Source organism: Macrobrachium rosenbergii, chromosome 25, assembly GCF_040412425.1.
Source record: "Macrobrachium rosenbergii isolate ZJJX-2024 chromosome 25, ASM4041242v1, whole genome shotgun sequence".
Lineage (NCBI taxonomy): Eukaryota > Metazoa > Arthropoda > Malacostraca > Decapoda > Palaemonidae > Macrobrachium > Macrobrachium rosenbergii.
In genome coordinates, this window is record NC_089765.1 from 41,705,610 (window position 1) to 41,732,829 (window position 27,220).

General features: G+C 39.5%; 2 protein-coding genes across 5 annotated transcripts in view; one reads left to right on the top strand and one right to left on the bottom strand.

Annotated features, from left to right (window-relative positions):
- The window catches only part of LOC136852607 (nicotinamide riboside kinase 1-like), a 117,578-nt gene extending 113,834 nt beyond the window's left edge, over positions 1-3,744 (top strand). For both annotated transcript variants that reach the window (XM_067127491.1, XM_067127492.1), the window contains one exon: positions 425-3,744. In XM_067127491.1, the coding sequence (XP_066983592.1) occupies positions 425-1,152 (728 nt within the window). In that variant the 3' untranslated portion in view covers positions 1,153-3,744. The remainder of the gene's footprint in view (positions 1-424) is intronic.
- On the bottom strand, positions 1,943-25,917 carry fax (failed axon connections). 3 transcript variants are annotated; one of them, XM_067127489.1, is made up of 5 exons: positions 24,644-25,917; positions 15,331-15,533; positions 5,290-5,422; positions 4,266-4,403; positions 1,943-3,965 (listed from the first exon to the last, which is right to left on the bottom strand). In XM_067127489.1, exons 1-5 carry the CDS (start codon positions 24,974-24,976, stop codon positions 3,570-3,572), a joined length of 1,203 nt encoding a protein of 400 aa, XP_066983590.1. In that variant the 5' UTR covers positions 24,977-25,917; the 3' UTR covers positions 1,943-3,569. The 3 variants fall into 3 exon arrangements, with proteins under 3 accessions (XP_066983590.1, XP_066983591.1, XP_066983588.1); XM_067127490.1 differs by lacking the exon at positions 5,290-5,422 and adding an exon at positions 5,709-5,841 and having other exon boundaries at positions 24,644-25,785; XM_067127487.1 differs by lacking the exon at positions 5,290-5,422 and adding an exon at positions 4,630-4,762 and having other exon boundaries at positions 24,644-25,096.
- Positions 25,918-27,220: the final 1,303 nt, after the last annotated feature.

Sequence of the window (27,220 nt, forward strand, 5' to 3'; positions counted from 1 at the left end):
CATACATATGAAATGTATGAAACATAACACAACTTTTATGTAAAAACAAAAGATGCTGTCCAACTAAGTTCAAAACTGGTCAGTTTCTCTCTCAAGAAAACCATCACTGGTTCTGGAAATATAACGTAACATTTTTAGTTCATTTCAACACCATTTTTGAGATATCCTACCCAAGGAAAGTACTGTAGACATTGGAAATGATAAGGAGTCCAAGAAAGTACTCTAAACTAATTGGTTTTTGAAGTTTAAATACAGAAGTTAAAAGTGACATACTGAAGCATAATCAAGTATCCAGAATTAATAAAAAAAAAATGTTCAAGTATAGATTAAACAAAGTTGTGGTACTGTTTGTGTACTAATTTTATTGCTCCATCTTTGATACAGATATTATGTTAACGAGACTTCTCTACTATTCATGTTACAGGTATGGCCAATCATGTAATTCAGTGTCAACGTACAGATACCAAAAATAGGAGAGAGTACAAAAACTGGTTTGTCATCGCTCTATCAGGAGTGTCATGTGGTGGTAAAACTACCATAGCCAAGAAACTCCTAAAGGATGTTCCAGCTAGCAGGATTCATCTTAGTCAGGATGAATACATTCTTCCAAATGATTATAAAGGTCATTTGAAAGCCCCAGGACCTCTTACTGGATACAATAAGGATACACTTAACAGCATTGACATGAACAAGATGATGTCTGATATTAATTATATAATGAGGAATGATCCAGCAGATATTGACATAAGCAGTTCTCTACATTTTCGTGACAGGAAGGAAGTTATTGGTTCAGCTTTAAGGTCACCAAGACCACCGTTTCATGGATTTTTAGGAGAAAATTCATTATCTCCAGTATTGATACTGGATGGCTTTCTTTTGTTAAATTATTCCGATATACCTCTACTGTGTGATAAGATGTATTTTATAACACTCACAAAAGAGGAATGTTGGGAGAGGCGCAAAAGACGTACCTTCACATTGCCAGGTATGGATGGTGAAAATTACTTCGAACTTTGTATGTGGCCAAAATATTTAGAATACTTCCAGGAGATGTGCAGTCTTGTTAAGAATGTATCTTTCATTAATGGATCTGTCCCTTTGAAAGATACTTATGAACATATTTTCAAAGACTTACTGGGTAGTTTAGTTTGAACTTTTTTTTCATCAGCAGGACATTCCAGTTTCCTTTGTACATATACTGTATTCTCTCTCCACATGAAAATGCCATTAGCTGGATGGACAATATTTTTAATACTCATGCCTTTTATATGGATAGTTTTTAATCCAAAATAAGTACAAATTGTGCAAAATTATTTCTTTACAAAATTCTTGGGTGTATTGTTTAAAGACTGAAAAAACCACATTGGGTTAATACTGTAATTTCCTAATCTTTTATGGTGTAAATAAATGCAGTACATTCAATGAAATTAGTGATCCCTTGTCAAAGCCTTGGGAGTTTTTTCCCCTCCCCTAGAAGTATTGAACATGCAAAAATCTGGTGTAAACCAAGTTCTTTTCTCTTACCAGATCTATGTTGCTGGCAAAAAAAATCTGTCAGGGAGAGGGAAATATTTTGGTTGTAATGTGTACAAGAGCTAGTGGTAGTTATTGCAGGTGTATCTAATGTTGAAACTGAAAATACCATAATCGTTTCTTGTAAGCATTACAACCTATTTCTCTACATTGTGTTCTCAATTCCCCCCATCAAATCCATATAGTGTTTTCACTACTAATTGTCAAGTTTCCAGATGCTTTTCTGCAGTTAATATTTGGCCAGTTGCAAGAATACGTATATTGCCAGTATACACGATCTTTACATTAACAAGCATTGTATTTCAATTTTGTTTTCATCCAAGAGAATGTGGAGGGAATAGCAAGTACTGTAAATTATGCAGCCAAACAGTATTATTAGGCTGTAAAGGAGTTAAGTAAAAATGCATTCTTCCTAAAAGGTTACATATATTGAGGAACATAAATACGTTTGTATACATAACTGTGGTGTATGTGCCTATAATAAGAAATGCCAAATATGTCTACAACACCAATGCTTTAAGCTTTAGGGTCCCAAGTGTACAAAAAGCTAGGGTACAAACATTATCTCATACACTCAAGGGTCTAGAGCAAGACTTCCAGGATTCCTCTAGCCATCACTAGCAATTAAAGAGCAATTTTTATTTTTACAATTTGGACTATGCGCAAGGCTACAAAGTTCATTGTATTAATGGCTTACTTCTATTTAGCACTTCTTACAAAACTGGTTTGTTTTGGTATCACAGCACATTAAGACCGAAAATACTGTGCAAGCTCCTTTTTTTGTATAAAATTCTTCTTTACAAAGACCATATAATTCACTATCAGCACTTCTCAAAACTTTCTTTCAAAAGTCCTTGTGCCTTACTTGGAATTTTGATTATACGGCACCAGGTCCTCTATAATTTTGGTGTCGTATATGTCTTGGGGTCTTACAAACTGCCAAGCATAGTCTACATGAGGTCCTTGTATGAATGAATTTCTCGAGTCGTGGACACCTCAAAAGGTTACTCTGACCCAATTCACAGTTGTGCTTGGTCTTCCTGACTTTGGCAACATGTTTCTACTTCTACTTCAGACCTAATTTTCAAAATTACTTTCAGCCCTACAATTCAATTTCTTCAATGCTTGTACAGGGTAGAAGAAGAGATGACTATTTCCAATAACAGTTCCAAGCCAGGTGGTGTTTCAGGTCAAAAACCTCAGATAGGTTATGGACTTGGCCATGAGCATCCTATCACAAAAAGCGGTGGGAGTCTGTCTTCCCTCTGGTATCAAAGAGAACCTATAGATTGAGTATTTTCATTATTACAAAATAACTTCCTGTGTAAAAACTATCAAAATGTTCTAGATGCCTTATTAAAATCTAGGAATGTACAAACTAATAGTACAAAAAGTGTTTAAAAAAGAAGAAATAAAAATTTCATTGTCATGGAACATTACAGGTATAGCTAACTCATTTCCCATGATAATACTGTTATTAAAACTCATTCAACTCAGAATAATCCTAAAAGCTATCTTCATGCCACACAGAAAATTTGACTACCAGTTCAAACCTTCAACTTGTCTGGCAATATCTAAGGTTTATACAGTTCTGTATATAAATCTGGTCATGTTCATATAAGAAAATGAGCAGTTTGGTTAAAACTACTAAAACATCTGCTGAGACCAAAAAAATCTACAAACGAGTGGCTGGTACCAGTTCAAACAGCAAGGTAAAGGTGGTCTCAGTAAAGCTAATTTTTATTAACTGCTGCTCAATTCAACTGAACAACTGCAAATGACACACCCTTCCATTTAGTCTTAAGTCCTTTACTGTTTGAACTCTCCCATACATGAAGGTAAGAACGAGCTCCTTTCTGATAGTGGCCATCGAAATGTTAACGACTATGTCGGCACAGGGAGGTGCTGTGTTCCACGCTAACAAGATCTATACAAAGTGTATCAAGCAAAAAAGCTTTCAAACAACATTTATCACATATATTACAAATAGATTTGGTTCGACTGCGCATTCAACAACGTACTTAAGTTTAATATCTCTACTTTTTCTCTTCCTCTTTTTCTTTTTCTTCTGTCTTGTTGTCTTTCTTGTTTTCTTTTTCTCCTTCCTTCTCATCCTTCTGGGCCTTCTCTTTTTCAGAATCATCCTTTTCTTTTTCATCCTTCTTGTCTTCCTCTGTCTTTTCAGTCTTCTCAGTTTTTTCCTCTTTTTCCTCAGCAGGTTCTTCCTCCTTGGGTGGTGGTTTTGGTAGATGAGAATTCAAGTCAAGATTGGAGCACATTTCATCCCAATCTGGGAAAGCACGCTCTTTCACCCTATTACAGAATTCAACAAGGTTGTTGCAGTTTTCACTCATCCAGTCACGCAGTGAATAACTAACTTCTTTATCCATGAACGCAACCTGAGCGAGGTTAGCAAATGCAACCACATCCAACTGCAAAGAGAATTTTCATCATAAAAAAAAAAGTTCTAGTAAACAAAAATCACCTTTGAAAACACACCTCTTAATGAGACACTTTCCTGTTTTGGTTACAAATAAAAATACTATATAAGAACTAATTTAGTCATGTTAGTCTTCAACTTTACAAAATTTTCACTACTCAAAACTGATCTACTTACATCAATAATGTATTAATGAAGTGCTATGCAAGCATTGTAAAGAACTATGAACACGTTAAAAAAAAAGTCGTCGATAGAAATATTGGAAGAACAAACCAGGAAACAACTTTCTTACCGTCGTGGGAGCATCTCCAAAGAAGAAGGGTTTGTCACCTAGGAGATCAGATAGAACCATCAGGTCATTGTGGCCAAATTCTTCTATTTCTTCAGGCTTATGAACACCAATACCATGAGCACGGACCTTCTTGGCAGCCTGTGCATTAGAACAAGCAGTTAGAAACCATTCCTACTAGTGCTCTCATTAATTTCAAGATTAGCACATTATATAAACAAATATAACTTCAAATTACGCTTAAACTACCCTAGATATAGTAAATTTAAACACAGACTGGGCAGTAACACTAAGTGGAGGAAGCAAAAGCAGGCAAAAAAACACTGGGGAGAAGGGAGGGCAGCAAGGCAGACAGGCTGAAGCTTACCCTCCGGAACTTTAGCTTGAAGATGAATTCAAGGACTGGCTTTGGCCACTTCTTTTCAGTTATCTGCTGCAAGTCCATCTTGTAGGCGCCCAGCATGCCAGCGGGGTTCTTTGTGCGCCAGGACTTAACCACCCTACAAGAAAAAGACACCCATGCAACATGCTGGTTTGTTCATGGCTTTTATTGCCAAGTGAAAACTATTTACTAAAAACATGGAACAGCTGCAAGAACTTGGACTGTTGAATTTTCTCTAAAACTAATTCTTTTACTAAAAAAAAAAAAAAAAAGCCCAAGATTTGCAAGCTGTTAAGTCAACAGGGAAACTTTGTCCACTAATGACTGGCCATGAATGTGCGAAACACGCCACGGGGGATTCCTGCAGGTTGGCTGCCTGTACAAGGACACTAATGGTGGAAGTGATATGAACAGCAGTGACAGGAACAACAGCAGCAGCAGCAGCAGCAGCAAAGAGAAAAAAAAGCAGTAGTTACTGGTTACTAAGCAAGTTAGTGCTAAGCTACAGGTTGAGGAAACAAAAAAAAAAAATTAACACATGAAGAATACAGTAATACACAATTGTGGTTTTGGAAGACCCAAGCAATTGTGCAGTTACTATAGCCTTATAGAGATGAGTGTTGACCACTTTTGGTGAGCGCTGACCTGACGGAAACGCAGCTTGAAGGCAAAGTTGAGGACAGCATTTGGGATACGTGTGTTGAGTGCTTGCTGGAGATTGAGCTTGGCTGCCCTTACCCATTCACCGGGGCATCGGCACCGCCACCATTTCACAACCCTTTGTGAAAAACACCCAATTACCTATTTACCATGAATGCTAAAGATGCAACTCATTAGTTTCATTAGTATAGATTGAGATCAATACAAGAGTACAGAATAAATTTAGTTCATGCAAATCTCCTACATATATTAGTTGAGAGAGCAAAGCCAGTGTTAAAATTCCCATTTTGAAGACGTGCTAATCGAGTAGGAAAAGTTGAACATTTGAATATTGAGTATGGAGAAAATTTTCCCAAAGGGGTCACTGCACCAGTCGAGTCAAAATGCCTTTTAGCAACACCCACCGCTTTTAATTTACGTTTAAAGAGGAAGTTAAGAATCACTGCAGGTAAAGCTCGCTGGATCACCTGCTTCAAATCCAAATTATATCCTTGAATACATAAATCTGGGTTGTTGCACATGGTAGACTTCACCACCCTGAAAATGTTAAAAAATAGGGTTCCATGCCAAAACCTGGGTTAAAAGGCCACAACCATATAGAAGGCACTCCAAGTAATAAAAAATATGATTTACAACTATAACCATGCACTAAAAGCTCAAATGGAACATACTACTGTAGGTCTTGATGATGGAAAACACTAACAGGCGAGAACCTCAAAACCCTAGAAAACTCTCATGGTCAGAATTTTTGAACATTAGAATACCTAGATGAATATCCAACAGTATGATATTCATCCTAAGGTTAGCCGTTAGAGGAGGAGGAGGAGAAGTGGCACAGTGGGCGTGGTGGGTGGTGTGGCAGCAGCAGGCAGCATCCTCGGCTTCCCCAACCCTCCTAGAGTGTCTCCCTCCACCTCCAGCTAGGGGTTGTAGCTCTGCCAGACTGTGGCCAGACAGGATCAATAGCAACCAACTACACCCTCCCGCTGCCTTCCCTCCCACTTCATACTACACAACTACCTACAAACAACCTCCTAATTATACTTCTCATGAGTTTTGTATGTCATAGATTACAAGATTAATGTACGGGTTTTATTTTGGAATGAACGTGGGGAATATTTCTATTCAATATCCTGGAGCTAAACATATTCTACCCATACATTCAGCAATCTGGCTTTTCGTTGCATTCTTTATAACAAAACTTCGACTGACGTCACTAAAACCCTACTGGCACCTTCCCCCGAGAGACAAGCTCCAGAATGGATACGTGATCGAGTGAAGGGTTGGCAGGTGGTGCAACAGGCCACAGGTGGTTCAACAAGTTAACAACAAACTCTTCCTCCAGAGTTGAAAAAAAATCTTAAATACTAATCTATTTGACTAGATGGAAACTATTTCTTCTATGGTCCAAGTCACAGCAGTCAACATATCGAAAACGACATGTTCAATTTACATCAGATGATGCATTTCACAGTTACCCGGAGTCTGAGTCTACTCTGTCCGGTGCATTCATATACCCACAATCAATACTGGCGAGCTGCTGCTGCTGCTGCTGGTACGCCAGCGCTCTTCCTCCCTCGACCATCATGGCTCTCAGACGAACCGATATTTACGCATTTTTGTCAATGCTTTCTACAACATTTAGCTCTGACAATTTCTGGTTCAAACTCAGACTTTCATACTGCTCCTAAAATGGCTATTACGAGGCACGCTTTCCTTTTGAGATTTATCAAATTGCCGAATCATCTCGCAATCTAACACAAAAAAAATGGGAAATATTAAACGAGACTTCTTCCATTTATTTATACGTTTATAGTATTTAGTTGGCTCCTAATCATAAGATTCATTATTTCTACACCTACCTTTTTGAATTACATCTAATTACGTTTCAAAGCTAAAATCTCACGGACATTTACAGGTACTTAAAGTGAACAAAGAAAATGAAAAGTTATAAAATCTATGAAGAGGCAGTTTTTTCTTCATTAAGACCACTTATTGCCATTTCCTCCGTCCCCCAATCTCTCCCCTCCCCACCTCTCCACTCAAACTCTTTCTCTCAGCTGCCTCTTTACGCTTGTGTTGCCAATTCATGTGGCTGCCCTTTTTTCCCCTTGGACTTCCCCATACCAGATACTTACTCCCCCGCAGTTCCTCATACACCGAACTTAGAGGAAGCAATGGTTTAGCTTTCCATTTACGGAAAAATCATTAACAAAATTCACTATAGTATAACAACACGAAGCATCAACAAGCGTTATCAGGCCAGATGGACTTCGGAGCAGAAATATGCTCGGCTTGTACGTTTGGCCAATGCCTCAGGCAACATGGAACACTGCGCGCACAGGATACGCCCTACGTACACCCTGTAATTCGGGTGAACATTGCATGAACAATTGTGACCCTTACCAGTTAAACTATTATGGTTCAAAATGGCTAAAAACGAATAGCACCGATGGTCCGTAAGGGACTAGGGCAGAGTAGAGACGAAGGGAAAGGGGGGTATGAAGGTGGAGGATTGGAAAATTCAAGGGCTGTTTACGTACGCACAGATCAACGACCTCCAGAACCTTCACAACTCGTATGAAGACAGCTTATGCAACCGTAAACTGTATCTCAAAGCAAAATTACTGTAGACAATGTTCACATATTTAACAAAGCTAAATCGGCGAAACTACAATGTGGCCAGAGAGTAGAGTACAGAAGGGGGAGGGGGAGGAAGGCGTCTAACAGCAGTGAGCGCGTCGGTCTGCTGTGGCGGTAACCTAATATGAGGGATGCGCTACCTACCCCCGAGGAAATTCATTCGAGAATTCTTAAAAGGTCTCTTCTGCGATCAAGAAATCAAACACCCATGCTATTTTAATTTTAAAAGACTACTAGTTCCAGATCGCTTCTCCCATAACTACGTAAATGTCTAGAAAATAATTTACCGCTGATAAAAAAAATGCCTTGGAGACAAAAACCTTCATATATAAGCGGAATACAATACCCTCAAAGAAAAATCCCTCCCGTCCATCTCGCCCCAGCTTAAGATCACCACAGACCACACGACTCATATTCCCAACACCAGGGCCACATCACTCCTACGGAAAACCTAGTTGGATTAACGGCCAGACTTGGGAACCTAAACACGGACACTGCTAAGTTATACATAATTTCGTCAACAGCTCAGTAAAAACAGAACCAAAAACAGTCATTTGAGCTTCTAAACAAAACTTCATGCCATGAAATTTTCATCACCGTACAAGTGTAAATGAAACTCCTGTTACCTGTCTAACTGCCTCGGTTTCTCATGTCCGATTGTGTACCTATTCGCGAGTGCAAGTAATGTTTTTGACAATCTCAAGTCATTTCCTAATAATGGTACTTTAACATTATACGGTGGGTTCAAGAGTAACGTGTACACCCTCGTTCTTCCATCTCCTTAACTATTTTTTTTTCTTCTTAAACAGCAACTGTGCGAACTGAGTTCCAAATTCTGGTAAACTGTAAAATGGTTTCATTACTGATTTCAAAGCTGAAAACCTTTCAACTTTTTTCAACTCAAAAGGCCGCTGCCAAACATTACGGATAAAAAACCTTATTGTAATTACGTAATAATATGTCTGCCGTTATTTATTCCTAGTCAATATCGCATTGTTGCATATATGCAGTTGCCATAACGTTAACCTTCAATAACAAAAACATAACCTGCCTCTAAATGACCTTTATTAAAAATTGTCCAAAACGCTCGACTCCGTCTTCCAAAGGAACAGAGACAGAGCCCTGTCGGCAACACATGTCGCTGAGGGGGGAAAGACTAGCTGGGAGGTAGGTGGTGGCGTGGGTGGTGGGGAGTTTAAAGGAGCTCTGAAGGGAGCTGGGTGACCAAGAACAACGGCTTGGGTTGAACTGGGATGAAGAAAGATCAATTCGGTAAAAATGAAATGTTAAGGCCTGGAAATAAAGTAGAAAAAATCCAAAGGTATAACATCAAGAGAGACCATTTCAACACTAAAACAGTATCAGCCAGAAGTCATATTAGCAAAGTTAAAATCGAATACTGTTCAATATAAAAGTTGAAATACTAACAACTGTTCACGGATATACAAAAAACACCATGCGAACGTAAAAGCCAAGATGTGTGAACTTTCAAGCTAACTAGAAAGTTTCTAGCATTTACTTTTTAAAACGCGAAATTCTTGGTTACGATCTGCAGACAGACTTCTTAAATTTACTAATTACAACAGCACTCTAAAACATGCTTAGGCATCCGTATATTGATTGCCTAAAATAATCCGACTAGCTAATGAGAATTCCGAATCAAACAGCACACTTTCAAAATACAGTTTCAACTAAAGGCCTACACACCATCACTGGCTCAACGGTCCTCTAACCCGCATCAAGCTAAAGTGGGCGTGTGGGATTATTGGGGAGGGGGTAGGTACCAGGCAAGAGCAAGCGGACAGTGAGTGTCCTGCACTCCACATGACAAATCTGAAAGGCACCTGTTACGTTCGTTACACTCCAAATATTACAACCCAGGAAGACGACCTATTAGTTTTAAAACGTCATTAGCGACCAAGATTTGAATATCACGAGTCAGTCACGACGTGCCGCCACTCGCAAATACTAACCAGGGAAAGAAAAGGTTTGGGATGTAGCAATATTCATGAGATTACTCAAGTTCCCCAGCAGCAGCAAAAACTCCTACTACAGTGCAAATACATTATCGTATAAAGCGCAACATAACGCAATAATAGTTCGCAAATAGAAATTATCTAGAATACAGGGCCGTGGGCACAGAAACGCTCACCTGAACCACCTTGTTGCTTTGCAGGTGTAACATTTTCCCTATACATCGGGAAGGTGGATTAAATGCATTCACGCCCCTCTGGGAAGGGATGAAACTATTATTAGGGGTGCAGTGGCACCCGTTTAATACCAAGCATTTGTAGATGAATATCGAATTCCGCTCCCTTGATAACTTAAGATTCACAAGACGTTGATACTGCCTGATTATGTTTTCCTTATGAAGGCAACACTTTTGGGCCTACGGTACTGCGGCCCAGGGCCAAGATTTTTTATTTCAAGACTTACAAAAATTGAAATAATTATGGTCCAATCGTGGCCATATGGCGGCTTTCACTAAATTTTTGCTATTTCTGGCTCGGTAATTTAAAATAATCTAATTGCCCTTCCTATTTTCACCCCAGTCTGTTGGAGAGGGGTGTGAGTCTTCATCCCCTTTATCCAATGATTCTGTAAGTAGAAAGTTTTAAAGCAAAGCTTATCGGCTGTGCTTTTCGAAGACAACCCACACACGCATAGAGCAGTAAACTTTCCGCAGTATATAGTCACGAAACATCCATGTAATAATCAAAGGGCAGAGCTTCATAGACCCGTATTACGGATAGATATCCGCATTAGTTTAAAACACACAATAGCATCCCAACACCGGATTCACGCCTCTTCAAGTTTTAGAAATGCGGCAGGAACCGTCTGTTTGCTTGAATGAGAGAGAGAGAGAGAGAGAGAGAGAGAGAGAGAGAGAGAGAGAGAGAGAGAGAGAGAGAGAGAGAGAGAGAGAATTAAATCGTACCCTACCCTGGAAACCGCTTAAGGCGAAACAATTCTTAAACAAAATAACTGTTGCTAAATGGTAAAATATCGGTCGACCGGCCATATTAAAATACATTTACAAGCAGTTGCACAAATATAAACTGCGATATCAAGCGCCGGCAAGGAAAAATAATGTAGCGCTTAACAGAACATTTCCTTCGAGTGATCACGCCGTGAAGGAAAAGGGGTTGCCAAGTGCAACCCATCCCTGCCACCACCAGCCGGTATCTGTAGTAGTAATCCTGTCTGTAGAGACAGTCTGTGACTCACTATCAGATGTGAGCCGACTAACTGAATAATCGCCGGGAGATTCACTTACTCACGCACGCACACACGATAAATCCCAAACACCGCCCCAGCCATCACTCCAAACGCAGACCCAGCAGTGGGTCTCGTCCTCTTCACTCAACAATGCTACGTTCACAAGGGCATGTTTATAGACCTTACACAAGAAACGTGGGGTATAAAGAAAACAAAACCACATTAATGCTTTTCCTCTCAATGAGTTTTGGTAGCTGCATAAACAGATTTCTACTTGCCTGCGAAAACGCCGTGACAATGTAACCGATGGGCATAACCTACTCATTATCCAACTGTCTAGCAACTCCAATGATACTGAATTCTGAAGCTCGCCCAGATAACCCAACCTTAACCGCTTGGAGTTTGAAACCTAAAATATCGAAATCCAACATAGGTCAAATTTATCTAATGATGTGCAAAACTCCCCTTGTGGATTGTTGCAGATTCTTTATACCATCCAGCACGCGCCGTCTATCACAAAACCAGCATTTGGGCATCTACTACTGTACTCCATTCAGTCAACCACAGCTCTCCAAACCCCAACCCCAACCCTCCCTATTCTACGGCTGAAGCCCATTTCTCTCCCAATAAATTCATCGCTCAAACAGTCTAACTCCCACCGGCACCCCCCACCCCAACAAAATAAGCCCCTTTATCCTCTCCTGTAAATACCACCCCAGGACACGATCCCTCCGACCCACTGAGCGCGCCAACCCTGTACATTCCACACTAGTACCCACAAAAAACCTACTTCCACCCCACAAGCATCTTTAAGGACTGCCGCTACCATATCACTCATAAGCTCCACAACCAGTCTCTCTGAACACAAAGACATTTCCGGATCCTTTTCTTTATAAACCATCCTACTACAGACTTAAAATTCGCGCTAGTAGGTAACAAAAATGATTATCAAATAAACCTATGGGGCATTCACTATACAAAATTAGCCATGAACAAATGTGGCTGTCTTGCATAAAAACACCAATTACTGATGAAAGTTACAGAAACCATACTGTTTTTACGGTAAAACTTAAAAGGCAACATTTCCAATGATTGGAAACTGCTACTACAGTATATATAATTGCAAGGTGCAATTTGTTACAAATTCGATAGGCTGGCCAGGAAAGAAACTCCATTCCGAGACATTCAAAACAAAACCCATTCGCTACTACTGAATAAGAGGTAATTTGAATATAGCTCAAGGAATTAAATGGAGTTTATCAAGTCTAGGGCATTGAACGACTTTCTGAACTCCATCGTGTCCTCAAGGCTGATGAGAAAATTGCATCTAAATACTATCGAGCAAAACGATTAAAATTTACTACCTCAATAACCCATCGCAGATAGCTGCTGAGCATTCATTAATGGTATGGACACTTCCATTATTAAATCCATTCCCGTTCAGCAATTAACATGACTATTCCTATCAATTTAACGCAGTCCAATGTAATATATGCCTGAAATCTTGAAGATATTCACACACTAAAGGACAACTTTTAAGGTGCTACTGTAAAAGCGAGCAAAATGACTTGTGCATAAAGAAACTATGTTTCATCCAGTAAGTGTTTCAGGAAAATTCCGGCGACCCATTTCAAGATTTTATGTGATGGAACTTATCTCAGAAGTTCTGTAGCAGTTTATTCACTTACAATTTGAAGCTTCATGCTGCAGGGCAGATGTCTAGGAATTAACACTGGGAATCACAAGAATAACGTAATACATGTCAATTCACAGTAATTCGGGGCCAAAATACCTAATTGAATCTACCACCCCCATTTTAACCTTTTAAAACAAGTTTGAAAAAAGTGAAGTGGAAATAAGGGCAGGAGCGTTTGTCTAAAGGTAGGAGGGAGCGAACAGAGCGTTAACCACAGGCACAGCAATTACTCTCCTGACCCACATTACTGTACACCCTCCCCTCAATTCTTCAGCTCTTCCTCCCGTTCCATGGTTCACCTGCGTCACCCACATTACAAAGAACGTAACCTTGCGGAACTCCTTTATCAACGCACTTATAGTTTTGTCGCACAAGACATTGGTGAAGTTTCAATATTTTGGCAGTTACTAATCAAAATACTGATTTTAATCCACCAAAAAAAATAAAGGCTTGCACAACTTCCTATAAATTTACGAAGAAATGACAACTCTCGTTAGGAAGCGAGTCCATATGTCAACGTAAATACTGATATTTCAACTTACAAGTAAAATTTAACATAACATTAAAACCTACCATAAAAAATATAACTGCTAGCACGATCTATAAATTCATGAAATTCAAACCAACCTACAGACCTTGAGTCGATAGTTGTGGATCGATTAATTACTGTAAATAATTACAAATTCCTATTTTCGCACCAACAAAGTTTGCATAAAAATAGTAAACGTATTAAAAACCTTAGTGCGCCGATTAATTTTGAGTCTACAGCTAACCGGCTATTTCTGATAACTTCCAATACCGGGTTGAAGTTCCTTATCCGCCCTTCTCGAATTCTCAAGACGCGATCCATTCTTAAAGCAGCAGCATTCACGACTCCCAATTCAATTTCTTGAAAGGTTAGAGCACGAAATTACCAGCGCACCTCCCACTCGTGTAATCCCTTGTTAACATATCCTGCATTCCAACTCAAGCACAAACTCATTGGGCTCTATGAAAATTAAAATTGCCCTTAAAAACATTTTCATTCTTCTTGGGGAATTGGCCATGAATGAGATATAGTTTTCCAAGATAAAGAATAACATCTAAATGATACTTCGTCACTTGCGTTCTGAGAGAGAGAGAGAGAGAGAGAGAGAGAGAGAGAGAGAGAGAGAGAGAGAGAGAGAGAGAGAGAGAGAGAGAATTTCAACGCAATAAAAATGAGACTAAGGGCACACGTTCCGCAATTCAGCATACAGTTTGAACCCACTATTAAATATCACATTATTAACTGTTAGGCCAAAAGACAACTCACGGGTACATTAAATACAGGCGTGGATATTTATCTTTGCTGGGGAGTCTGGAGACCAACCCCCTTCATTATCCAGCCATCCACACTAACACCCCTCCCCAAACACAACTTCTTCAGACTCAAGTTACCAACGTGAACCAAGGCATAAAACCTGACGTCTGCCCTCCCACAAGTAACTCCTATTACTTGCACCGCTACCACACAGGTGACATTACGGATTCAACAGTATGAATTCACAACACATATTTCCTTAAACACCCTAAAACTGAACACGTAATCAGAGGATTGGAGCCTCATTGATCACCCTGTGAAACATGTTCCTACAATCATAAAAATACCCAAAGCTATTTTTGGTATAACCAAGCTGGTTCCCAGTCTACTCGAATACTGACCTAATAAACGACCATTCACGGAATTGCAGTGCATCTGAATAAAACCTATTATCAGTTCAGCATTCACCCTTCCGTCAGTTACCATCAACAATTTTCCAAGGTTGTATTACGGATAAAAATTGGAGAAAAATTTGCAGTCAACAAAAAAATTTTAATTCCAAAAAGAAACTATCCAAATGGGCCCGACCAATACGTGTAAAGGGAACTGGATGAGAGAGAGAGAGAGAGAGAGAGAGAGAGAGAGAGAGAGAGAGAGAGAGAGAGAGAGAGAGAGAGAGAGGGGGCAGTTTCCATGGTGACCAGCCAATTCTCCTCTAACACTAAACCTTCCACCATGCACCTCCCTCCGTCAAAATACATCCATTTAAAGGGGTGAAGGCCATACGCCACCATTCCTTTGGTCTGTTTATTTCAGGTTTCGATCGCCCGGCCTCTTTCTTAGTCGAATAAGTAACACAAATTTCCCATATTATAAATCTATTGTACTCCAATCGGTAACAAAAGTCGCACAAAAAAGAAACTTCATTTTTTCTTATCACACAGACATGGAAATCACGAAATCCTGTATAATTAAGCTGTGAACTAAGTATTTATATACTACGTGGAAAAATTGGAACATCAAAGTGAAGAGTCTTAGTGTTTAGAACAGAAATGTGCTTTTAAAACTATGAAAACATATCGAATATAAAATCCAAATATATTCTAGATAATAAAATTCAGTTATGTAAACCTTATCCTCTGGGAGCGAAACATGAATACATAATCTTGGAAATAAAAGTACTCACCAGGCAAAGTGATTTTCTATCATTGAAATGGTAGCATGAGCTACATTGCGCTGTTCGGGGGTAAGACCTGCATCCAGATCTTGGTTGTACCGGGAACCCAACTCCTTAATAATAATAGCGGAATCTGCGATTTCTTCTCCGTTGACCTCAACGAAAGGAAGCTGGCCCTTCTTGCTCTTGTACTTCATCTTATGGTCTACATTCTGTAAAGAAAATATTGAAAATCAACAATGACAGTTTAAGTAAACTTAAAAACAATTGCATTTCTTTTCTTTTATTATAAAAATACAATTACATTTTAATAATTTACATTGAGTAATTCTCGTAATACAAAAATATAAATATAAGCTTAGACAACATTTTGCTACAAATAATGCAAATCAAAATCAAAACTTATAATTTAAAAATGCTTTGGTTACATACTTGGAAATATTGCTTGTATATCTACATTTAATATACATCCTTTGTGATTCTAGTTTATTTGTGGTATGCCATACTTGGAGGTCAATGTAGTCTGGCAATTAAAATAACTCGAGATTGCCGAGAGAGAATGAACGCATTTTACATAAAAAAAAACTTGTCTTATGGAACTCCCGAGTCCATACTATATCGTGTAGAAGATTCCTTGCCATAATTACCCTTGAAAACTTTACGCACTCTAGTTTAAGGAAAGCCTCAATAGTAACTTCTCCAAGATTTTAAATTCCCCTCCACATACTATCGTAGGATATTTACACGTTATCTTCTATAATCTTTTAAATTTAGAATGAAACAACTTTGTCACATGTACTTTCAGACATCTTTAAAACATTATATCAAATTACCGAAAAAGTTCAGTTCTTGTAGACTTTCCAAATGTTACCTAACAACGGACCAATACCGAGGTTTCAATGATTCGCCACAAAATTAAAATCCGCACCGATGATGCAATAAAACCCAGACCTGTACGAAGCCGTAGAAAAATACTCAAGTCGTGCATTAATAGGTAAGGACATTTAAATACCTGACACCTGGTCCCGTTTGGAGCTACTGCCTTCACTTTTACTCGTGCGAAACGACAAATTTTCTGGCCAGAAGTCAACCTATTGCATTTGCTTAAGAGACAAACAAGACACGAAAATGAGAAGTTAGTCTTGACGCAAACTAAATATTACAAAGGGAGCAGAGCTGAGAAAAAATTAAAAAAATTTATGAAACCCTCCATATGGAACATTTTAAATTTCCATTATAAACTTTTCAAAGAGCCTGTCGCCTCTTACGGAATTTATAAAGCAGGAGAAAATGACAACTACTTTTCCCAGCCTCATAAGCCACAAGTCGCGTTATTAGGTTAAATAGCCAGCTCTTCCGATGACTACTCCAAATACAATAAAAAAAATTCTTCACTAATAACTATTTTTCCAGTTATCAATAACCTTATCTCCCCTAAATTACGACCGACTTAATGACTCCCTACAAATATATAACGCTTCTTCGTGGGCCCTATTACTTTGCGGTGTACCTTGAACCATCAGGGGGCCGGCGTTGCGTGTCCAAAGCAAAAGCATAACGTCAATTATTACAAAGCTCAACGATGGTGAAATGTGGTAAGTATTTCAGAGTTCCTGCAATGTCACGGCCACTTCTCGTATTCTTGCAACCAATTCCATGATATTTTAACAGACTAAGAACATTTTAACTGGGGTATGTACAATTCTTTAACATACCAGGAAATTAACAAATACTTTGAAATACCACAGCAATTACCTGAAAGAATGAATACTTTCATTGAATAAAAATCAGTTCCTTATATTATTGAGACGACGACACCACTCAGCACGGCCAGTGCTAAAAACTAAAAAGGCGTAACTCGCTATATCATTGCTATGCCAAAGAAATTAAATGAACAGACAGACGATTCATATTCCAGCAGCTGTCGACTAATATGTAGATAAGCAAAGAAGCAACTCGGGAGAGGGAGCTCGGGTTGGGTGCTAGGGGCGGCAGCATCCCGGCGCAGACGTGTACCACGAGTCTTTGTGTGAAAGCCCCTGTCTGCTTGTGCCCACCCCCACCCCACCCTCGGCCCCAGACATCAAGGTTCACCCCACCCACGGAGGAAAAGAGGGGAGAGGCAACCAGGAGAGCAAGAGCATAGAGGATATAAAATGGGACAACTGGAAAGGATGATGGCAGACTTTTTTGTCCAAAGGTACAAGACTGATACAAGACTGAAGACTGAGTATTCGTGTCTGAAGCCCCCAGTGACAAGGTGAATATCACTTCACAAAACACCTAGGTAATTTCCAGTACAAGCAACTAAGCAATGAAACTTTCCAAGTTCCCTTGTGCACAATAACTAGAGGAGGAAGCAATGCACTAACAAGAAACTATCGAGACAACGCCTAAAAGAATGAAGTGAAACAAGGAAAGGAGACTAAGTATGAAGTATTGAGGGAAGAAAGAGGGGAAGCAAGCTGGGGAGGGGGGGGGGGAGGAGCAGCATGGAGGGACAAACACGTTTGGATCAATATACGCACGTGCACGGGATGCCGCCGCGTGACCCAATACACATTTCTCACTTTCCCAGCCTTACACTTAGCCGCGTATGTCCATTCGTATAATGCATTTCTCACATTTTTAACGAGAAAATCCTTCACATTGCCATTACTAAAACTGTTGCTAGGTCAAACCCAAGTCCCAACTGTAAATCCCTCCGCTTGCCGGAACCCCTCGGATAGTTATGTGGAGCCAGAAAGGCCACGAGAAGTAGCGGGAGAATTTAATGATCGTTCTCCTCTTCATCGCTGCCTGAAACAAGAGACCATCTGGATGGAACGCGTCTATTCCACCAGTACACCAAGAGGCCTCCAGCAACTGAGGGGCGCTGTGGGACAAAGGACCAACCCCCCATCCGGTCCTTCTACCCCTGTGCAACACATTCCACAAGCATGAAATGGCATACAACACAGATGCTACTATCATGAAAACGTTAATCCAAACATTTGCTTAAGAACGTCCAGGCCTCAACCTACTAATCGAACAAAACATAAGGAAATCCATTCTGGGTCTTGCTAATGTCCACAACTTCGAGAAAACTGGCACTACAGTACTGGGAACTTTACTTTGCCCTCGTCATTAAACATACGACTCATTTAAAACAAATGCTTGATTACATACATTAATCGTTGCATCACCACTACCTCCCTCTGATATAATCTGCAATATACAGCTAAACACTGATTTCAGTCGTGATTGTTAATCTCCAAATTGAAAGTGCCCCTAAGCGCGAAGAAATAAACAGCTACTTAATTTTTATGAAATATAGTAAAGCCGTCTACCTATTGGCCCAAGTCAAGTCCCTTTCTACTTCGCGGAACATGAACATTTTGGGTAAATTACGGAAGCAAAGCCCATTACTCAGAATATAGAAGCAGAGCCCATTACCTAGAATACATCACAAAATAACTATCAAGCTGCAAAGAGTTTCTTGAAAGTTTAAAAAAAAAGTTAAATATATAAAAACTCGCATACTTAAATGGCACCCGTGTCAATTATTCCCAATAACATGAACGATTATGAAAATCGCAAAAAATTCCAGGAATGATAACAAGAATTCCAAATATAAGAGGAACTTATGCAAAAGAAACAGGGAAAGCTTATGAAAAAATGTAAAATCCAAATGTGTCTGCCTCGATGAATGGACTATGAAATGTAGGATTAATTAATAAAGCCAAGCTCTAGATAAAAAAATAAAGGCCATTCGCTGCTTTCAGTTATGAGTTATACTCCATGTCTAAATATTTAACGACCTTCCATTTTGAATGAACTAAGATTGAAACGGGGCAAAATCCTTCATCTGAAAACCTGTAGTTTTCTTTCAACTCGGTAAAGTCCCCTAGCAATATTCACGAACCTACCTTGGAATAAAGCTACTCTTCAAGTGTACATTCACCTAAAATGTGCTGAAATTAACGTCTGGTCGGCAAATAATACAGGGGGGCCAATTATACGTGGTCTTCCACATATCCTAAAAATATTTTCTGAACTAAATATTCTTCAACTGGGTGGATAGTTAAGGTGGTCTACTCAATCCCTATACTCCCAGCACCCATCCAACAGTAAAGGTTCGAACTCCACTTCCCTCCTCATTTCCCCATCCAAAGGTAAAACCCAGAGATCACCGACAGGGGTTGCATTATTTATTTATCAAGCCAACCTTCTCAGTCACAAAATCAATGTTCCGACGCCTCTCTGACGCGGTGGAGGTTCCCTCAGGGAGGGATACTGAAGCGAACCCCTCAGCCTATAGGTCTCGTTCCTGCTCCACCTAACCTTTTACAAAAGAATGGTCAAAATTGAACTAGTCTTAAAAGTGTTTGGAACGGCCTGGAAAAGCCTCCAAAACTTTGTCTTCTAAGAGGCCTAACAAAACAATGTTATACTCCGATTAGATTCCCATGCAGGCAACCTTGGCTTGGGTAGGGCTTTTATAGAAACTCCCAAGCCTTTAACGAACTAGGCCTAAGGCTTAAGGAAACCTGTAAATTATCTGTATAAACAAATCTGGCGACAAACTGCACTACAGTCAGATGGATGGATATGCACTAAGATGTGGCTTCAAGTATAAAATAAAACGAAGAGCAACCATGCAAGCTATCAATCTTTTTGGTAGGTCAATGGGTGATGCTTGGCCGGGAGGGGGGAGACAGGTTCTAGAAAGCCATTTAATTTTGAGCCGACCCAGATTTCTTGCATTACTTGCACTTGGGCATTATTAAAAAAACAAAAAACCTATTCACCATTACAGTACAACCCTACTCATTATAAGTGCCACTTTGTAACTACTTGGTTCCGTTGTTCAGAGAAGTTTTCCGAAATATGGGAAACTGGGATACCGAACTGTTGACAAACTCATTAGTGAGAACATTGAGAATAAAGCTTACACAACAGCTATGGAACAACCATCTTAGGGTTCGCCAAATTGATTGCCAAGGTGGCTCCTCAGGCATTCATCTACTTCTGCAGGCATAAGGTAATATGAAAGTAAATTTTGTGGTTCATTGTTTCCCCCCCCAATCAACGCTAGGCTCTGCATTTTATTAATTTCCACATACAGTGACTACACCGATGTCACGCGTGAAATATGATCTATAAATATAACTGTATAGCTTCTAAGAAATGGTAAACACAAAGCTACTAAACCGATTAGCTTTCAAACAACTTTTCTCAAACATTCAGGAACCTATGAAAGAATGTTCAAACCGAACGCACCCAATATGATGTTTAGAACACCCATTTATAAATTAAGGCTTCGATACTAGCGGGGAAAAAATCCAATTGACGGTTATTTTTTATCATTGATGGTATCTACTGCATAACATTAATCTGCACTGTTAATCCAATGACGAATAATCGCATAAAACTCATCAACGACTAAGGTTACCGCAGTACCTACAAGCTTCTCAAAACAAATCAGATCACCCTCGATTTTGAAGATTTAACACAATTGTTCACGGATTTATGAGAAACACCAGCTAACATTTAAATGCTATTTTGGTCTACCAAGTACTTTGCAATGCCTGTGACAATCACAACCTTCTGAACATCGAGCAATCTGAACCTTCATCTACAATAAAACAAGACTGGCTTCACAAGAATTAAATCCCAACGCAAACCCAAGTGATGTATTCCCTCAGGATTCACGGGTAAATCGCGAAATGCTTTATATGGCCAGGAAATATCAAATGAACACCCACCATGCCTTATATACAGCGATAGTACCCCACACCCTTGAACTATAAACATCTAGCTTGACACAGGCACTCGACGCACCCAGTTCCAATGACACCACGAAGTCCCGACGTAATAACAGCAGTTTTCGACAGGAAATACGAAAAGGGGATGGGGTTATTCGGAAAATAAGTGGAACCAACAGCTGATAGCTTTGTTGCTCTTCACGCATCACGAGTTGACTCATTTCCCTTCTAAAACAGCCTTGGGCTCCATACATGCCTATTCATTTCCGGTAAGGGGAAATATGATCACAATATTTCTGACATGCAAAGATCAAACCACAATAGTGTCTTCGCTAGGCTTTAGAGATGAAATGTAAATATTACACTGGTGAGCGGTCAACACGAAACTATTGTGCAGTGGAGACTAAAAACTGACGCTAGGTTGGGGGAATCAAGCAGCCCTTCAAGAGTAACTTCTGCTGCTAGAATAGTCACCGTAAGTGAAACAATCTGAGCTGATAAAATATCACCAAACCTCCATCCTTTGCCATCTAAGTAAAATACCATATGGTAGCATTATAAAATTAAAGAAACGTATACGATAAATCGCAAAGCCTTAAGCATTCCTCTTACATATTCACTGTTTCAAGATATGGAAATAACTCTTCCACGTAGCCCGGGAAACGTAGGCAACGGCACCAGGAGCAAACGTGAGCAAATGACAGGTTCACAGATGGGCGTCCCACCGGAACTTCCGGTTTACCCATCACGAGAATCTACGAAGGCGGGGGATGGGGGGTGAGGGGCTAGAGGGGAAAATGAGACGGGGAGATGGTGAAGTTGCGACTGCGGGGGTGGAGGTGAGGGGGTAACGGAAAAGAGGAGGGGGGGAGCTAAGACATGGCCGGAAGCAATATCTTAGAAGCAGGAAGGACTACTTTCAATCATTATAACCTGCATTCACGAAGCTATACCGTGCCGAAGGTGATGTCAACAGCATATACAATGCTTCATTATAAAAACCTTTCCTTGCAAATAGTGCATCCGTTCCACATGATCAAAATACACCGAGGACTTTCCAGTTAAATTTATTTTTGCTTTCACAAAGACAATATATTGGAAAATAACATTTCAATATGAAAGGTCTATAGCGCGATTAACCTAAACACTTCCAGTATCATATCAGTTCAAATAATGTAAGCACATTATTAAACTTGACAGTGCGTGCATAAATTTGAAACAAAAAACCATCCAGCTTTCTTTAAAAAAAAAAAAAAAAAAAGCTAACACCACACGCTTAACGTAAAAAATCCGACTTCCCGGCCATTCCAACCCCAGTAAGAGAATCCGGGGAGAGGAGGCCTCTTGGGGACAATGATCCCATACAAGTCTTGTCAGCCATCTTTCATCGCCCTCCTTTTGCTTCTCCCTAACACGGCAGTTAAGAAACCTATAGCCATTAGGCCTAAAGCTTTTGATAAACGAATAGTTATAAACTGAAATGAATGTGTATACATTGTATATGTATGCGTATATATATACATATATAATACAGTGCTATATATATATATATATATATTATATATATATATATATATATATATATATATATATATATTATATATATATATATATATATATATATATATATAGTATATAAATAAATTTGTTGTCTGAAGGAAGTCTGTCTAGAGTAAGTTTATGTATCTATTTACCTAACATACAGTATTATATATATATATATATATATATATATATATATATATATATATATATATATATATATATATATATATATAATATGTATCACGTGAAAATAAAAGGAATTGGTACCAAGACTTTAAATTTTTATTCCAAAGTCATCTTCAGTACCCCGAAGATGACTTTGATAAAAGTTTCAAGTCTTGGTACCAATTCCTTTATTTTCACGTGAGGACATTATATACTTCATCCACGGGACCATATATATATATATATATATATATATATATATATATATATATATATATATATATATATATATATATATATATAACTCAGATTCCGTTCAAACAAACTCGCCACGGCGCGGCGTCAGAATTTCAATACGTAATGAAGGGTTGGTTACCACTTCCGCTGTACAGAGAGAGAGAGAGAGAGAGAGAGAGAGAGAGAGAGAGAGAGAGAGAGAGAGAGAGAGAGAGAGAGAGAGAGAGAGATTTCAAACCCCAAAAAAGACACGTGCTAAACAATTCAACTTGGATAACCCATACAACCATAGAAACCAAAAGGGTTCATCCAGAAGTGATGAAGCTGAAAATGTAGGAAAACGTACATTGCCTACTACAAGGTTCAAGACATTAACCCAATCCTTTCTCTTAACCCAACCACCTTCAAGTGGAGGCACAACTCAACAAGCTGTCATGATTCAAGTAAACTGAACTCGACTAGAAACCCTATATTTACAGGCACAAGCAGAAACCGTAGACTTTCATGTAAGCAAGAGGCCGAAGCCGCTTAAGTTTTGTGAATATCTTCGAAGCAAGTGAACTATTGAGACCCAAAAAATAAAACTTCGAATTGAGCTGTACTTAAAACTACCACTTAAATTTTCGAATTCTCTAAAAACTAGCCGTAGGCTGGACATACGTCCCTCTAAAGCATGTTTGGGTATACTAATAAGACGGTAGGCTAACATTCAAAACTGTCTTCAGATTATGAGAAATTACCCGCACGAATCTTCATTTGTTTTTCTAATTTTAGACAATGGCTTTTGAACTTCAGACTATAAACCCAACTGCCATCAAGCCTAGCCTGCATTGAAATTTAGTAGTTATCCTACCGGTACGTTTTATTTTCAGTTAACTAAAAAAAAAGAACGCAAAACACGGTCATATGGTTCTCTATGAGAAAAGAGAAATCGAAAAATACCGAATGCAAAGCCTCTCACAAATCATCTCTGCAAAAAACTTGTAAAAACTGTGTAGCCAAAATGATCAGCCAGCCAAACACCATAATACCTTTCTAACCATCAAACCAACAATAAACGGGTTTTCTGAAATTGCCGGGTCCTCCCAAGCCCGGACTACGACATGCGCAGAAACGGGTGCCTTCACACAAAGCAAATTCCTCGCTCGGTCACCCCAGGTAATTCGAGGTAATAGGTCAACATTTCCATTCGAAAACAGGAATAACCGATTAAAGTATAGCCTAATAAGGCTATTGCGACCTGGAGATAGCAGGCAAATTCAGAACATTGTATCAGAACATTGTAAGTAACGAAAGCTGCGTTTAGCCTGTAAGGGATAAACTAATTTTCGATGCTTAGTTCATGCATAAGCCTACCTTCTATTGTAACAAAATTGCAACCTCTCATCTTACTAAACTCTGGCAATACATCGCTGGCACTTAAAAAATGCCAACAAGCGGGGCATGTCGCTGTACGGCCCACTTCAACCACAGGCGATCACCTAGCCTAACCAAAGCTTTGCTTTGGGGAAGAGTCGACTGAAGTGATTGTAGTTTCCTATCAAAGTGAATCCACTAAACTAAGCATAAACTAATTTAGTTTCTTACACAATGAAATAACACCAGAGGTCTAGGTGCAGCCTACTCACCTCATATTTAATACCGGCGAGTCTTAGCCAAGTCTCAACCTTTAAACAATAAGGCGAGAGTGAAGGCAGAACCGGTGTCCTGGTAAATTGATATAAATAAACCACATCCTTCTCGAAATCTTGCTTGTGAACAGCTGGTTTCGGCGGTGCTGCCTCTTTCTTCGGTTTGGCGTCCTTTTTCTCGTCTTCTTTCTTCTCTTTATCAGCCTTTTCAGCTTTGTCGTCAGCCTTTTCTTCGGTGTTTTCTGCCTCTTCTTTCTTTACTTCCTCTTTCACTTCTTCCTTCTTCTCCTCGGTCTGCTCAGCGGGTTTAGTTTCAGTTTCTGTCGTCATGATTAGCGAATATAAAACCAAGCCAAAACGTAAAGTACAAGTTACAACGGCTAAAACTTATACAAGCGACGATGCTAACGCGACCGCTCCTGTCACACAACTGGCCGCTTCAACCACGCCCCACCACCACCACCCAGCTTCCAAGCCAAGCTAGTGACGTCACGGCAAGCTACTCCTGTGCTCTCCTATTGGTCAACATTGCACCACTCTTTATTAATCAAACTTTTGACAGAATATTATATTTTCTTATATGTGTAAATACAATAGTGTCCCATTTGCATTACATAATTCTAATCATCAATGGACATTAACAAGGCATTTAAATTTTTCGGCACATTCTGTAAGAGTCTCATTTGACTGCTGGGACGACCCGCCATCTTTAAAGATACGCTAATGGTCAAAACAACCACTGGATGATAACTGAACTATCATTGACAACGAACATTTCTGGATTAACGCTGATAGCGAAAAAAATATAGCGGGTCTTTATATAGACTAGGAATAATAATATATCCACATAAGGGCCAGAATATCTTTATGAATCCATGTAGGCAGGCATAAGCTACAGCTCTTGTTCACCTTTCTCATCCTATCTCCCTTGCTGTGTTAATTTCGAGCGAATATGTATGGTAGAGAATCACTGAAAGGTTTATGGTGCGTACAGAGACAACCGAGTGACTGGCTTGTATCTCCCTGATGAAGTGGACTTGAATATGAGAACTGGGGTTAACGAGTTCTGTTTGAAATGCTCAAGGAGCGTGTGATCCCTTCTCCGGAGCTTTGTTACGGAGGGAGGAAGAAGCGGAGTGGAGTCACTGGAGTGGCCGTAGGGGTTTGCATCGAGGTAGGGGCGACGCCTACAATTACCGCACACCCAATCTTTTACAGCGCAAACTGTCATCATCTCGGGCAGAGCAATCACGCGCGGGGGAAACTTGCACTCGACAGCAACAATCGGTGACAGGAAGAACCTGCAAGCTTAAGGAGCAGGTCAGAATGCTGTGATAAGCATTCGCCCCTACTCCCTCTCCCATCCCAGACCTTAAATCCACAGCAGATGCTTACTTAGCTGAATGACGATAAGAGAAGTGCGAATAAAGTGATTCAGGGAGCGATGGAGTTGAAAAAACACTGACTGATCACCAGGAAAGGACCATACACCTCGGAGACATCTGATAAAAGTCAAGAGTAAACTTTACTGGAAGGATGGGAGGGAACCATCAGGAACTATGGACCGTGACGAAAGATTTCGAGTCCTTTTTTTTCACTACCCAGTCTTAACAATCACATGACTTTAAGCCACTGTTTATGTAACAAGACAGAAGGAAGATGATCAACTCCACGACATCAAAAAAAGAACATTCCTACTGATTCAGATATAAAAATGTCATAGTCTAAAATCAACGTTCGACACAAACTCAATATTACTTTACGACCGTATCCCTTAGTAAGAAAAGCCTAAACGAAGAGGCCTAAGCCTCAATTGACGAGGTTTTGTTACGTCAACCAGATGTGTCCGTAATTTTTCAGGTGTGCAGCAGTCGATGTTTTCTGTGATACTGTTTACCAATATTAAACCGTTACCTATCATCATGTAATGCTGTAAATATCGAAGATGAAAAAAGGTGTTTTTCTTCTGTGTAATCGCTGTTTAAGTAGTTTCTTAGATGTCTTCGTAAATGTACGTGAGTAAAGGGGAGGTACAAAATGAAAGGTACACAAAATTATCATATTCTTTATCTACATTCGGTTGAGAGAGAGAGGAACTATTTCGTCTCCAGCTGTGACCTACAGCAGGCGACTAATAGCCAAGTGATGTACATAACTGACAGCATAGAACAGAATCATTATAACTTGTCCCATAATAGCCTGAGAAGAACTGAGACGGATATTGTCTTTAAATATGTCATTCTGGGGGAAAGATCTCTTGTTATGTATTTAAAATATCAATGGAAAACAATCGCAATGCATAAACCACTCCCAGACCCGAATTCTATTGCAAACCACCCAATATCCCTTAACCCCAAATCCTTTTTGTTATCTCAGGTGACTTTCATGTTACGATTAGCAACCAGTTGGCAGCCTAATTGTTACTGATCAATATGGAAGTATGGTCAGGTGTAGTGGTTTCCTTTGTCTAGAGTCTGTCCTCTAACAGCCTTAGTACAACTCTGCGATTTACACACCAAGGGGCGAGCTTTACGGTTTAATATAAAAGTGACAACAAAGTCATGCAGTTAACAG

What these genes read in the sequence shown, in the direction of transcription:
- fax (XM_067127489.1), bottom strand. Translation starts at nt 24,976, where the DNA reads ATGACGACAGAAACTGAAACTAAACCCGCTGAGCAGACCGAGGAGAAG. An exon ending in TCAAGCTGCGTTTCCGTCAG is followed by an intron (nt 4,404 to 5,289) that starts GTCAGCGCTCAC and finishes TCTAATGCACAG; the next exon opens with GCTGCCAAGAAGGTCCGTGC. An exon ending in TTGGAGATGCTCCCACGACG is followed by an intron (nt 3,966 to 4,265) that starts GTAAGAAAGTTG and finishes TTCTCTTTGCAG; the next exon opens with TTGGATGTGGTTGCATTTGC.